The sequence below is a fragment of the Phalangium opilio genome, unplaced genomic scaffold, assembly GCF_054372755.1.
Source record: "Phalangium opilio isolate 3A_F unplaced genomic scaffold, DU_Popi_V2 ptg000013l_1, whole genome shotgun sequence".
NCBI lineage: Eukaryota > Metazoa > Arthropoda > Arachnida > Opiliones > Phalangiidae > Phalangium > Phalangium opilio.
The window spans coordinates 9506544-9522743 of NW_028324148.1; the positions used below are offsets into that span (position 1 = coordinate 9506544).

General features: G+C 33.9%; 1 protein-coding gene and 1 non-coding gene across 2 annotated transcripts; both read left to right on the forward strand.

Annotated features, from left to right (window-relative positions):
- Positions 1-1341: 1341 nt before the first annotated feature.
- Positions 1342-1414, forward strand: TRNAV-CAC (transfer RNA valine (anticodon CAC)). Its single transcript has one exon. It is a non-coding gene; the product is annotated as a tRNA-Val (tRNA).
- A 6107-nt stretch (positions 1415-7521) lies between these two features.
- On the forward strand, positions 7522-15237 carry LOC149708865 (cytochrome P450 4C1-like). Its single transcript, XM_089864345.1, has 10 exons — positions 7522-8261; positions 8522-8610; positions 9194-9384; positions 9480-9549; positions 12094-12220; positions 12304-12474; positions 12739-12912; positions 12987-13053; positions 13816-13995; positions 14866-15237. Exons 2-10 carry the CDS (start codon positions 8522-8524, stop codon positions 15021-15023), a joined length of 1227 nt encoding a protein of 408 aa, XP_089720471.1. The 5' UTR covers positions 7522-8261; the 3' UTR covers positions 15024-15237.
- The last annotated feature ends 963 nt before the right edge of the window (positions 15238-16200 follow it).

Consider the following 16200-nt stretch of genomic DNA (forward strand, 5'->3'; position numbering starts at 1 on the left):
TAGTATGTTCACCTTTCCATTGGTCTTCGTTCCAGACGTTCTCGTGGTTTTGGCTTTCAAGGCGGCGTAACTTACTTCTACACATTTTTGGTCGCGTAAAAAGGTTTTCCGTTACAATGTCAAACAATCACATTAATAGAAGTTTTCTCCGCATCTATACCGCTTCTAATTGTTTATCAGGTTTTAAAGAAGTTTAATCAAACTTGGCCGGTTAATAAAGGCTTGATTTATTATCATCCGTCATTGTGTGGTGAAAAACTCCTAACATCAATGCGATGACCTATTTAGGTAGAGCATGATGGAGGCATGGATGCGCTACATTTCAAAGTCAAATTTGAGCCCCATTGAAAGACAATGTTGTAGAAGTTGATATCTGGCCGTAACTGTTTGAATGATAATGGTTAATTAAATGGGAATTTTCAGAACTTTTTACGAAAAACAGATCTGGCCACAATTCCATTTCTAAAAAGTATATTAGCTGCACCAGCGACTTGCGTTTATCAACCAAAGTTACCAAGTATTTGAGTAAGCAAAATTTGCTCAGCATTTATTAAAGGATCCCGATATCATAAGCGAAACAGCCTCTGTAAGTATCCAAATGAAACTATTTGGTGGAACGTCTCCAGCCTCTTTTCTTCACACATGGCTTGCAAAAATGGTGGCGCCGCTCGTGGCTAAGAGAAGTATATATGGGCGTGGCCTGATTCAATTGGGTAGAATTTTCAGTTTAGGTCTCTCTTATTATAGTGGGTTTTCCCCCGCTCACTTCGACTTGTGTTTTTTACAAGAATCACGAGGTGATTTTCTACCCCTTACGCTACTGATGCTTGTACTTTTCCATTGCGAGTTCCATTAAAACTTTAAAATGATTTCAATTGAGAGGTGTTCCTGGCATGACCAGTGAGAATTTGCTTAAGTCAAAATCTAAAAATATTAGAATTATCGCTATAGGCCTTTAGACGCGCAAAGAAAACTGTAAAAAATCACGGCTAAGTAATTTCTTAATTTATATTCTACAGGGCCGGTAGGCCCTTGTAGATATGACTTGATACCGTTTTGTAACGTTAAAGTAATATTCACCCACTTTTGCTAATTTCCTATGGAGATTAACATGGGTTTTTCGTGATTTTTCCCCACCGATAACTTAAAAACTACAGAGAAGATACTTTTCGGAATTATCTTAAATTAACAATTAAGTATTCAGGGTGTGCTATCAGCCAGTTTGATCAAAACAATTAAGTCTAAGTATGTTAATTTTAGTTAATTACAGCAGTACGGCTTTGACCATCGTGATTGGACATAATAATTAGCCAGATCTCTTGGAAAACTCAGTGTTACTACGTATCTGTAGTGTGGTGGTTATCACGTCCGCTTCACACGCGGAAGGTCCCAGGTTCGAGCCCTGGTAGATACATGTTTTGACCATCGTGATTGGGCAAAAGGATTAGCTAGATCTCTTGGAAAACTCAGTAATACCACGTATCTATGGTGTAGGGATTATCACGTCCGCTTCACACGCGGAAAGTCCCAGGTTCGAGCCCAGGTAGATACAGGTTTTAACCATCGTGATTGGACATAATAATTAGCTAGGGCTGCGTTCAGTAACACTCATCAGGAAAAACATCGATGTTTGGGAAAATGAAATCGGTGTTCTTTTGACGTCATGATGACGTTGAAGTTGTTGAACGGGAAAATTTTATGTAATCGATGCTTTTCAAAATGGCGACTATATTATGATAACGTTAAACCGAACTATTTACAAATATATTATACTTCAACAAGAATAAATTTACTATAAGAATGCCTAAGTCACTAGATTTTACGCTTCTACTCTTACGCCGGTGTCAGCGGACAAATAAGCCCCACCCCTTTCATGACCGTCATTGCTCTGTGCTTTCCTATTGGATCCCGTGGGGATAGGTCATACAGACGCGATTGACGTATTCCGAATAGAGAAAAAAAAACCTCGAGCAAAGTAAACAGAAAATGGAGGATGCCAGTGGTGCTGAAACGGTACGCGAATGGTTTTTAATTGCCATAACAAGTTAGTTAAAGGTTTTGAACCTAACTTAATGGATTTTGAATATGTGTCTCTACGTGAAAATCGTTCGTTCTATAATTGTTTCTAAATCGAATCAAGTGTACTATACTTATGATTTCGTGAGTTTCAAAAACCAAACCAAGGCTTAACGAAAAGCTAAAAGAGATAGATGGTGAAAAACATAGAGTAAGATAAAATATTAAGTCCCGCCTTGGTTTCCAGCCTCCCCCCACCCATGAGGGGGGATTGTCGACTATCACGCGCACACCGGAGGCCTTTTTAGGCCTTCTTATAGTAAATTCCTTCTTGACTTCAATTTATCAATTAAATCAAAACGCCTAGCTCTTAAAATTCTGTCATAATCCTTTTTTAACGAAATAATACGTTACTTTTTAGTATTATTATCCATAAATATAATATTTGCCAATTCTTCATTATTAAAAATTGCGGAAGATAGGGATGAAGTTCCCTACTATTTTTTTGTCGCGGCGCAAAATGACGAAAATTACGTCATGAATCCGATGCTCATCAAAAAAACCTCCTATCACAGCTGATTTTTTTGATGGGCATCCGATGAGCATCATGACGTCACGCCCAAAGACGCGAAAAACCGTTCAGTAAGACATCGATGTCATCATTTAGCCATCGATGTTTTTGATGCCGGTTACTGAACGCAGCCTAGATCTCTTGGAAAACTTAGACTTACCACGTGTCTGAGGTGTAGTGGTTATAATAATAATTTAACAATTATTTCACTTCACTTGGTTTAATAATGTGACATAGGTAGCGTACTTTTTCCCTACTTTTAAAACCATTAAACTAAGTAATATTAGAAGTTCAACAGATTGTCTAAAAAAGATGTTAAAAGCCACTGTAAATGGTGCATAAATGCTTAATATTTCCTTAATACTTGCAAATAATATTAGTAAATGGCGTGAATTGATCATAGAAATGGGGTTAAAGCACACCCTAAATGATGTCTTTTTTGGCACTGGAAAAAACAGCATATATGGTGTTTGAATGCACCATTATATTTTAGAGTGCAAATGTATGAAGGTAAAGCAAACATAATTATTCAAAATTTAATTACATTAAGACTGAAGTGACAGATATTATATAAAAACGTCTTGGTTTGGACCAAGGCCGAAAAAACAAACGATATGTGTGAGGTTTAACAATTTTTCAGATATTGAAATTTTTTTCTAGTTATTTTGATCCACTCAATCCTTAATCAATATTTAATTCAATCAACTGATTTTACTGTTAATCGATCTAGTCCCTCTAAATTAATTGAAAAAATTACATATCTACGCTTTTTCAAGAACAATTACATTTTCCGAAAACATTTTATGAAAAAAATTAATTATTTTGAAGGGATTTCGTGTCGATGCTCACTAACTTGTGAGCACCTTGACCGACATAGTTTTAATTGTCGCTGGCTTGACAAATTTTCAAGTTTGCACCAAAAGAAGATTAAATCTGTTTTAAGTTGTTGATAAGACTATAGTTTACAGTGAATGTCGTCTACTTAAGACAAAGCAACAAAGTTTATCCTGTGTGGTAAAGGGTAAAGATCACATAAACAGAAATACTTCTCAGTACTAGTTATATTCATTTCCCGCGGAAATAATATGGTTAAACACATCATTCATTACTAGTTACGCCAAGAAGGTCACATTTAATTCCGACACCCCTCTCTTCCTCTATTTTCCCAATATAAGGCATTTTATAATCACCAGTGGTTTCAGTGTATGGGTCATCTGAGCCGTCGCAACACACTCAGCCAATATTACCATAGACTGAGTTATAACCAAGAAATTGTTAAGTACGGAAATGGAAGTTCCAGTGCAAATTTACCATCATAGAGGCGACAATAGAAATATAGCATTTCGATATACGAAATTAAATGTATAAATTCGCTCTACACCCCTGTTTGGCATCCACGATTAAATATTTACACTTTCCATTCGAGTTATGCCAAGTTCGTTTGCTCTTTTTAGACATCCAGTAGAACATTTCAAATATTCAATACTGAACCCTCAACACGTACTCCCTTCAAAATAATTAATTTCATGATAAAATGTTTTCGGAAAATGTAATTGTTCTTGAAAAAGCGTAGATATGTAATTTTTTCAATTAATTTAGAGGGACTAGATCGATTAACAGTAAAATCAGTTGATTGAATTAAATATTGATTAAGTATTGAGTGGATAAAAATAACTAGAAAAAAATTTCAATATCTGAAACTTCAGTCAATTGTTAAACCTCACACATATCGTTTGTTTTTTCGGCCTTGGTCCAAACCAAGACGTTTTTATATAATTCTATTTGACGTCTTAATCTCGCTGGCATAGGATGTTTTTACCTCTCCAACTGACGATTACATCAAGAAGCGGAGAAGTATTACACTGGAGTGTCTGTGTGTGTTTGTCACTGCGTTTTCACTAGAAAAATAGGCACAAACGTGTTTGTAATTTTCGAAACGCGTTCATTGCTCACAAAAATTCGGAAAATTGTGTTTTACTACGTTATCTATCTCATTTTTGCGGTATTCTCTAACCCTTCTTCTGTTAGCTTTCCAACAATTATTCCATCCATTATTTACCTTAAAGCTTGTTTAAAGAATTGCTGAGATGAATAAGAGATAACATTTTATATTTTTTAATAAGCTTACAGCTTCTACTCCTCGGTTCATACATCTTTCTTGTTTTTACCTTGGCTGGAATGTAAAGAACTCTTTCAAAACCTTAATATTTTCTTTTTGCAAAATATTAAATGAAAATATGAGAAATATGCTTTGTTATTACGATTTTTTAGTAGTTGCGTAGCTATAAAGCTATGTTTCATTTCGATATTCCAAGAACATCTTTTGATATTAATATTTGAAATGGGAATTTATAAATATTTATTTAGCTTTACTATGTTTATTAATAGCCTAAACGTAGATTCAAACAAAATTATATACGTATTGGAATGTAATGCTTAATTAAATTCCTTCCATTGATATTATATCGGTTTGGAATTTATCGAAAATTGAAAACACCCTAGGGCCATACCAAGATATATACGATTAATATTGGCGTTGTTTCGTGTCCTCTGTGAAGTGGTGATCCAAAAGTTAAATACACATTTTAGTAAATAATACTAGGTCCTTAATTAGAACCATAGAGGATATACGGTAGAGAAAAGTACACTATAATCTTTACCAATGCATAAGCAAATAACTTGTTAAGTTTCTACTATCCTTTTCCGATTTGTTCTCATTGACTGATTGACTTCTGTATAAGACATATAATTATAGGTTGAAAAATGTCTTTTGCTTTACTGTAGCTCCTCTATGGAGGTAGGGAGAGATATTTAGACAAAGAGAACCACGCGTAAACCAAGAAACACAGCGCCGAAAGTAGTTCCAAAAAATTAACTATAACTGATTTTAAGAACTGTGTATTCCTCTGTTGTATATCCTCTATTTTAGAACCAAGAACCAAGAATCATGACCACAATTAGATCGCATTATCAATGGAATTCTTCATCACACTTGAATAATTCACTTTTTAAAATTTTAAAGCTTGTAGTCTCATATCAATAATTATCATTAGTTACATATTCAGGTAAACAAGTGGGTAGATGATAGTCCTCGTCTCGACTGGGAAAGGTAATATTTTTCTTTCCCAACTTGTTATTTTTGACATGTGACTCTGCAATGGGGAAAGCTAGGCTAATAGAGCCGTTTATGATAAAAGCGATACACAATACACAATACAGTGAGAAATCTGAATTTCAAATGACTGGCCGTATTGTTTTTAGTTCGCTTTCTACGTCGAGATTTTGCCTTTCTTAAGGCATACAGATTTGCTAGCAGTTCCAATTATCGCTTATTACTTTTCTATGAAAGGTAAATGAAATAATATAATTACCTATCCTGTCTATTAATTAAAAACTTTCCTATACGTTCAAACCCGAGGGGTCGGACGTATTTGAAAAAGTGTACGGGATTTCGAAATCTAATTTGATTTCTTCGGATTTCGTTTGATTTCGTCGGATTTCAAAATTTGATAAAATCGAACGGATTTCGTCGGATTTTTCGATTTTTTTCCCGTGATTTCGAAGGCTATTGGGATATTTCTCTTGATTTCGTTGGATTTTGAGGTTTTTTCCATGATTTCCACGGATTTTGAGATTTTTCCCGTGATTTCGTCGGATTTTGTGATTTCTTTTGATTTTGGAATTCGTGAATTGTGTAATGGATTTCACGATTTCTTTACTGATTTTGTTTCTGATTTTGTGACTTTGCTTCTGATTTTATTATATCTTTGTTGATTTTGTGATTTCTTTACTGATTTTATGATTTCTTTACTGATTTTATGATTTCTTTACTGATTTTATGATTTCTTTACTGATTTTATGATTTCTTTACTGATTTGGTGATTTCGTTGCTGATTTCGGATTTTTTATTTGATTTCGAAATCAGCATTGATTTCGAATTTCTTAAGTTGGATTTCACGGGTAGCGTACGGGATTTCATCAATGACCGACCCCTCGTTCAAACCTCATTGCAAGAATCCAAAAATATATAGATAACTATATTTGGAGAGAAGAGAAAAATTGTTTCCGAAAGGGATTTTTATTTAAATGGTTTAAAGTTTAATCACTCTAAATTATAATTTTAATCGACACAAGAAGAAAAATAATTTATGAAATAGTAAAATTATGCCGATCGTGTAAATAGCTTAGTTTTTTATGTTTATTTTTTTAATAGAAGAAGACAAATTAATCATGAACTTTGAAACTTCCATAGAAGTACATGATATCAGGGAGTACTTAAAAAGGGGAAGTATTTTAAGCGCTTTTGAGACTGGCAAAGGTAATTATTAAATGCTTTCAAGGGAAGGAAAGGGGAAAAACTTGATTTGAACTCATCACGTGGCCAGTGGCATCAGACATCTCGTAAGAATCTGACCGACAAAGCTAGTGAGTATAAGAACGAATACAAGAGTGTGGTCAACTTTGAAAAAATTACTTTTTGTGTTGCAGAGGGCGCAAACTACTAATTTATAACAAACAGCATCCCACGCAACAAGAAGGAACCAATTGAATTTAACCTCTCTTTCCTTTAGCGGGCCCTTCCTCCCAATATGGGAGGTTAGACTCCCTGTGTAGGGTACTAATTCATCCCAAAATACGCGGCCTTTTCTCTCATCAGAATGATTATTATAAAACTCAAAAGCTGCAGGAAAACGTCTTTATATTCAGCAATTTCTCACTGTAAAATCACATTTTTAATTCTTCAACTTAAAATTATCAGACTAAATTATCATCTAGCTCTGAAAGTGTCAACCCAAGATTCCAGCTCCACTATATAAATGATCTTTTTTGTAATAATGGCATTACATCCGTTAAGACGTAAATGATACAAACTCCGATTTAAATCATTAAACTTACAATTTGCAATCGAAGCTTTATATATTTCATAATCACGCGAAGGCCCTTAGAGATAGAGAATGCTGTTTGAAATGCAGAATTTTTTAAATAATTATATATTCATAGCATTCGCAACAGTGTTGGGTTTTACTATATATGTTTTTCTATGGAATAAAAAGCAATTGAAAGATTTGAAAAATTTACCGAGTTTAAAAGGAGTTTTTCCTGTAGGACATTTAAATTACTTTAAAAAATTCAATGTCAAAAAAGATGTTCCCAAAATGGCATGTAAGTTTTAAATTTTTTCTTGGCGTTAAAGTGAAAGACGATTAAGATAACCCTGCTTTGATATCAGCTTGTCAAAGTAGCTTTCCCTCGTGGTGTTACGCGGTTTCTTCTTTACATCAAGACTTTCTGATGCTAACGTTAATAGTCAGTACAGAGCGCTGTCGGTTAGCTTTGACATAGGAGAAAGCAAATATCACTCTATGCACTGTAAATAAGCCATACGCTTAGTGATCATAATCCTTCGTATAAAAAGCTTAGATTCATTTTATTGGTATCATAACTTTTCCAAAATGAAGTGATTAAAGTATATTAGAGAAAAAAATGGTACTCGGTTCTTCGAGAAAAAAAACTTATCAATCTCATACCCATTTATATTTGTCATTTCAATTGTTTTAAAGATGTTCTAGAAGTTTCTACGGGATTAGGGAAATTATTTGAAAAGGAGGGGAAATTTTTGCTGAGATTGGGACTACAAAACCTCGCAGTTCTAGCCACTGCTGAATATGCCCAGGTAAGCAAAGAAAGGTTTATTTAAAATTTTAACAGGTAAACTGGCAATAAATTTCCTTGAAGTACTCACTGTGCAATACAAAGGCATCTTAGCATAACGCGTATTACTTAATTGGCTCAAGATTTAACACCCATGTTACGGTAGATTCGCGTTGAACGTCAAAAGGCCAAATTGAGATATGGTTTATACAAGGGAATAATACACGCTTGAAAGTATTCTAACTGCCGCAATCTTTAATGGTTTTTTTTTCAAATTTTTAGATGATTTTAACAAACAAAAAGGAATTGCGCAAATCTGACTCGTACCATTTAGCAAAAAGGCTAGTCGGCAACAGTACGCTGACCAATGAGTAAGTTAAAATTTGATGCAAGCAGAATTTTCATCAAGCTAATATTCTTTGTAAACTCGTTAAAATGAAAATAAACCACGGCATTATCAAATCATTACCTATAACTTCCTGGATAGACGGTTAATTTTCCACGAGGTCTTCAAATTAACGGAGACAGTTTAAAATCAAAGTGTGCAATTGATCATACTATTTATTTCCGGTGAAACACAATACTGCCGAAGGAAGAATTATGTATACTAAATTGCAGACCTATGAATTTGCGTGTAAAATTTAAAATATCCTCAAACTGAACAATGTAATTACATATAATACAACATGAGCAATAATGGCACAGAAATACTGCAATTTTCAAGTGTCAACACCTTTTCTTAAATTTTAAATTACCTGTGAATACCCTTTTTATTTAACTCCACCGAATTTTTCCATTGGCAGTATTAGTATTTCCCTACAAAATAACTGTTGCTATCTCACTCTGTATATGAAAAGCTACATTTCAAATAATAAACCATTTTATAGCTGTTTCACATTAGTAACAGAAATTATTTTCTCGAAGAGCTAAAGTTTAGTAAAACTTTCATTACAGGGGTGACGCTTATGGCAAAAGACACCGTAAAATAATCAATCAAACATTTCACTCGAAAATGCTTAATCAATTTCAAGATAACATGGTTAAGCACTCGTCTATTCTTGCAAGGAAGCTATCAAAGTTTGAAAAACGCAATGAAGTAAACATCAAGGAATATCTTACGAAATGCACATTGGACATCATTACAGGTGAACTAACATAGTCCTTTGAATAACTATTACTTTTAAAACCATATCCCTCTGACGAGATTTTTGGTAACTCATGTAATATATTTTAATTTCAGAAATCGTTTTGGGTGAGAACCAAGAAAATAATTATTTCTTCAGCAAAGAAATATTGGAATCGCTAGAAATGTAAGTTGAAATAATAACTTTCGTGAAATGTTAACTTTAAAATTACGAAGAATAATCAATACCTATTTCGAGAACTGTAAACTAAGTACGCTGAAACGAATGCAGAGGGATCTACTTACCTTCAATGGAGAAATCAATAGATTTGAAATATAACGTAAATCGTTAATCGCTTTACGGAATTTTAAAAATGTTTCATCCATTTTAAAATGCAATCGAAAAGACAGAGTGCAGGTTATTCTACAAAACAACTAATGGAACACTGGTGAAAAGAGAGATGGCGCTGGGTATTCTGGAATGATTTTACCGTTAACTGTAACTGGAATTTTCAATTTTGAAAGGACCAACGCTGATCTTACGACAACTATGAGAAAGAATACCATTACGAGATGCACCATTTATAATTTTTATAAATTATCATTTAATGGTTAATGCGGTGTAATATACGTATCATATTCATATGCGTTTCAGAAGAGCTTCTCTATGGTCCGTTCACATCAGAGTTAAAACGTTTCTTAGTTTTCAAATCCCAACTCCCACCCAGGTTAATAATGGGTGTTCTATTAGACCACTGTCAGCTACGTTGTCAGGGCTTGGGGATGATTTCCTTTGTAGAGCTTGAGTCAGTGAGGAGACCTTTCACAATCGTTGTCAGTGGCGGATTACCCAACAGGCGCATGAGGCTCGTGCCTAGGGCCTCGAAATCGTTGGGTTAATTATACTCAAAAACCAAAATATAATTTTTATTGTCTCTAAATAAGTGAATTATAAAATAACCACTGTTACACTGAAGGCAAATTTTAAAAAACATCTAAAAAATCCTATTTTGATCCTGGAGACAGCGTTCGGCGGGGTCTGTTCGTTACCGCTTCTTTCCAGCTCCAAGCTGAGCAAGCTCGCGTCATAGCCGACTTCGGCAGTCTGCTAGTATAGTAGTATTTAAAGGCGCGTTTGTTCACTAAGTTCGGTTCTCGTACAGATTGTACGCCCTGGTCCCTGGAATGTATTTTAGCAAAATTTGAATTGGACATAAGATGAAAAGAACATTTCAGTCGGGTGCTGAGGAACGATAGTTTTCCGGATACGAATACCAAAAATAAGAATGTGAAGAGAGTAAGCGACACTAGATGGTCAGCTAGAGCAGACGCCGTTTCAGCCTTAAGATTAAATTATAAAAATATAAAGGAATCATTAATTAAAATTAGCACAAGCGAAACAGAGAAACCAATTGGTAAATTAGAGGCCAAAAAGTTAGCCAAAAAATTTGATGAATATGAAATAGCCTTAATAACTGTGTTGTGGGACAAACTGTTGCAGCGAATAAATACTACAAGCAAATCTTTACAAGACGTGCAGTCGAATTTACTCCATGGGGTAAATCTACACAAATCTCTATCTGATTTTATAAAGGATGTAAGAGACAAATTTGAAGATATTGAGAATGAAGCAAATTTACTAACAGAAAATAGAAACTACAAAGATAGTGATGGCAGAATAAGGAAAAGAAAATTACAGTTTGGATAAACATCCACTAATGACACGCGTTTAATTGGTAGGCAATCTTTTAGAGTTAAAATTCATAATGTAATTTGTGATGTACTCATATCTGAGATTACCAGGAGAATTACCACAGTTTACAGTGATGTTTTGAATGATTTTCAAGTCTTTTTCAATGAGAAAATGAATAGAGATGAAGTTAATGAATGTGTCGATAGGCTATCGTTGAAATACAGCAATGATATCGACATTAAATATTTTCAAGATGAAGTCCTACATTTCATCAAATATGCTAAGGAAGCAAACGTATCCGATCCTGTCGATATGTATAAATTATTAATTGACGGACTTCAGTCTACATTTCCTAACGTAGAAACTATTTTGAGAATATTTTTGACAATGCCTATCTGCAATGCAAGCGGTGAACGGTCATATGGAGCACAATTATTTCTATTAGCTTACAGAGCCCTGGTTCAGACAATACATGAGAGGATTGGAATGCATAATGTAGTAAAGTGTTTAACCTTTCGATGAGTTAGGATTCTGAAAATTATCTTAGTTACTGAATATTTCAGTCTTGGGTGTAAAAAGACTTTGGTTGTAGCACTGATTTTTCTTTCCCTCACCTTGGACTAATAATGGGTTAAAATAGGTCATATAGAAAAAGCTTGGTCCTACATGACCATGGTTCGGAATTATTGTTAAATGGATTGCAAAGCTGTACAAATTCCAAGAGAAAACAACTAAGATCATATTTCACAAAATGACAAGAGTACTTTCGTTGGAATTGCATGGCTTCTTATCGAACATTTTTCGGATCTCTATCTCCGAATTGGTTACCTGTAGCTAATTCATTGTCGCCATTTAATACTAAGCTTTTCCACACTTTCTCCAACCTTTTCCATTGATTTTCGGTGGCGTTTGCTAATGATACACGGATTAGGTCTACTCAGTTAACAAAAACTGCCGCCAAATTGATGATAGAAAGAAGCTCATTTACGAGAATTGTAGGAGCGCTATCTTATTTAATTTTTTTCTTTTTCATTACAGTATTGAAAAAACTTGGTCCGAAAGTATTGTAAGGATCTGGATGCAATGTGACATTATGTTTGACTTAACACCAACAGGAAAAGAGTTTTTTGTTCAGAAAAGCAAGGTTTTCGAAAATTTTCAAAAGGTATCAAATAATTGAACGATATTTTGCGACCGAATAGAATGCCTCTATTTTAGGTTAATTTAATAGTTTCTCCCTAAAAATAGAAAATCAAGGAACGAAAGTCATTATTGGAAACATTTGAAAAGACAAAACTGGCCGCAGACAATTTTGACCCAACATGCCTATTAGATTTTCTTATCAAGGAACAACTTCGAGACCCAACATCATTTTCGGACATGGAAATATATGAAGAGGCGTTTACAATAATGGAAGCTGTGAGTTTTAGTCCAAAAAAAAACGAAGAATTTTAAATATATTTGCATGCTTTGCTGAGTATGAAAATTAGGAAGCGGTTTAATTCATTGCTCATGAAAATCATTTGATAAAAAAATACAACACGAATTAGGGAAAAAAGTTATTTCGAACCTTGAATATTGATAGAAATTTTCTGATCAAGTTAATGGCTACCCCTACCTTCTTTCTTTATCCATTTATTTAAATATACTTCATTTCATTGTTAATTCGACGTTTGGTTTTAGGGCATACAAACGACAGCAATATCTGCTGCTTGGATTCTATTTGTCATTGGTAATTATCAGAAGGAGCAGTTAAAGATCCACGAAGAACTGGATTCAATATTTGGCGTAAATACGGATACACATATCGACGCCAAGGACTTGAGTCAGTTGAAGTACCTTGAATGCGTTATAAAGGTAATTTCTATTTAAAAATTTAAACAATTGAAGCGAATTTTACAAAAAAAGTGAGAATCATTCTGTTGAAATAGGAAGTTCTTAGGATGTATCCACCATTCCCATTCATATCAAGAAAACTAAAAGAAGATCTTTATATCGGTACGTGTGATATAGAAACTCATTTAAGCAATATTCAATTGCTGACTCAATTTGGGTAGGTAAAGCCAACTATTAATATAAGTAGTACTATGACGTGAAACTAGAGCTCGGCATTTTCGATCAATTATTTACTTTATTTTATTTTTTATCCATACTCAAAAATTATCCACAGAACTTACATGTTAAATCGTATTATAATCCACAAATTTGTTTATAAATAATCGGTTATCCACCAATTTGTGGATAATTGATCGAAAATGCCGAGCTCTACGTGAAACAGAGAATCTTAATCTCTCTATATGCGGACAGTAATAAAATATTATGACAAAATTTCTCCCACATCTCTAAGTTTTATTTCGGCACCTTTTCCTTGAATTGATTCATTCTATCACATCTAATAATAATGTTACAATATGTTGTTCAGGGTTGCCACAGCTCAGGGAAAATCTAGAAAAGTCAGGGAATTTCAACAAATTTGGTTGAAGTGGCTATAATATCTGCACTTCAACCATCAAGCTGGGTAATGTTTTAAACCCGGTTTTAGTGAGGTTACGTTTTACCAGAGACGAAAATGGCGGAGCTCGCTCCACAACATCATACATTATATATTCAAATGTGCGATTCAAACGCAATTCTTTAGTTATATTTAGAACAATGACAATTGGGCCTAAAAGATAAGAATAACCTGGAAAATTTAGTGATTTTGAATCTGAAAACTACCTGGCAACCCAAACTAAATTCATATATTTCGTGTCGACCTAGATGATCTTAAACTGCCAAAGGGAACTACGACAGTACTTGCTGTTCTGATGATTCACAGGAACCCTGAGTACTACGATGAGCCTGAAAAATTTATACCGGAGAGATTTCAGGCAGAATGTATCCGAGAAAGGCACCCATATTCCTATATTCCATTTTCATCTGGACCAAGAAACTGCATGGGTATTTACCATTATACGGCTTTCAAACGTAAAGAATTGCTACATCAATATTAATTTCAAGTTATTTTAACCAAATTGATTGCATCGCAATTTTACTCAAATTTATGAAAAACAAACCCATACTTTGTTGAAGAAGCAACCTTGTACGCGCTTTGGTTTAAGGGGGATTGTGAAAAGCTAAATCAAGTTGTAGTTATTTCATTTCTCTACTCACAAAAAATATACAATTATATTTAATGCTTATTATTTAGAATAGAAAAATTAAAGTTCGAAATGACTGAACTAATAGTAAGACAAATTTTTATGGCATTTTTTAGTTAGTATATTTGTTTATTTTTTCGAACGGGCATAACAGAATCGCTAACTATATTGTGAAATTCATTCGAAAAGAACTAATTTCGCTTATTTGGAAAGTAACGATGCAGTCACAATCTGACACACACCAAAAAAAAAAGCTCAAAAAACGTACAAATTCTATGCTATGCGTTGTGATCTCGCATTTTTTAACAATATTTCTCTTAATAAGTCTTAGTCTGATCATTCCTATTAATGTTATAAATGTATGTTTGTGAGATTTGATTTTAGTTACTCTTCCTTTTTTTTGACTGGCAATCTATTCGTTTTGCTTTGCTATTTTGATGTTGTTGTTGCCTTACGATTAAGTAAACTATTAATTAATATTTCCCTTTATTATATTTTTATATTATTTTTTCGATTCGTTTTCGTGTTATAATTTCAACGCTTCGTTATTTAAATTAACAGCTTACCTGACTCCCTTCTATTTGTTTTGCTATGCTTTTGCAATATTCAATTGAAAAATACTACTTATTGCACGAAAACAGATGGTAATACTGTAATTTTCAAATAACAGGTAGAGCTTTCGCCATGAGAAGTATAATGACAATGTTGGCGACTCTTCTTCGATGCTATAAAATTGAGTCCGTGGATAATATCGATCGCATTGGCATAGACTGGCAAATTATGGGCAGACCACACAAGGATATCTTAATAAGGATTCACAAAAGATAATTTTGGTCTTCAAACAATTAGGATGCATATACCAAAAGTTTCGATGATTATAAAAACGTTATTTCATTATGAGTAATTCTTGGTGATTCATCCAAGCTTTCGTAAATAACAAAAACTAATTAGGTACTGTTTCTGTACGGTTCAGTCTAGAACCAGTTTTTAGAGTTCAAATAAAATTTCTAGAACCAGTTTTTAGAGTTCAAATAAAATTTAAAATTGTAGAAAGTAGAGGAGAAGGGCCGGTTCTGGGACAATGTATTTTTCTATGGGTCTCAGCTGCGACCGCAGGCTTCGACCCCCTCTCTCCCACCCCTTCCTCAGATTGATGTCGATACATGGCGCGGGCATTCCCGGTGACTGTATGGTCTTGCTCCTCTTGTTCGAACTGATAAGATTAACTCGACCGTCGATATTTCCGAAAATTCCGTTGTAAAAAAATACCGGTCAGATCCGGTTTACTGATTTCTAAATAGCATTTCCCAAGGTAAGATAATAAGGAAACTTCAAGAAATATTTCAACAGGGTCTGACGCAGAGCTCCGAAATAGTAATTTCGGAAAAATTGGTTAGACCTTTGGTTTTGAATTATTATTAGTAGGATTTTGAGAGTGTGAGTGTATTCGGTCTCGCTCCTCTTGTTTATAAGAGATTATATATATATATATATATATATATATATATATATAAACATAAAATAAATATTTGTTTTTAGAGGAATAAAGGATTTTAAATTTATTAGAAGCGTAATTTATTGAAGTGATTGTGAAATATATTTGTCTCGAAAATTTATTTTCGAGAGTTTTGTTTTGAGATGAGTAAGGCGGATGACGCAGGGAAATTTCACGGAAATCGGTCTTGTGAAATAGTTTGTCTGGAGGAGTTGGTATATGATTTCGGATCACTTATACCTTCTTACAAAGTGTATGGTGTATTGGTCCTTTTGTTTGCTGGATTTAAGCTGAGAGTGGGTAAGGTTGTTAGATTGCTAGGTACATCTTGTTTTATTGATTGAAGTCTGGAATTGATAAGACACTTCCGATGGAATGTTCTAGAATTTCATTCGCGAAGTATAAGAAACGAGGTTATCCATTTTTAAACTTATATTTGTTCATCGTCTTGTAATTGCTAGACCTTCTACTTTTTTTACTCGCGTTTATTATTTGTACACCTGTATACCA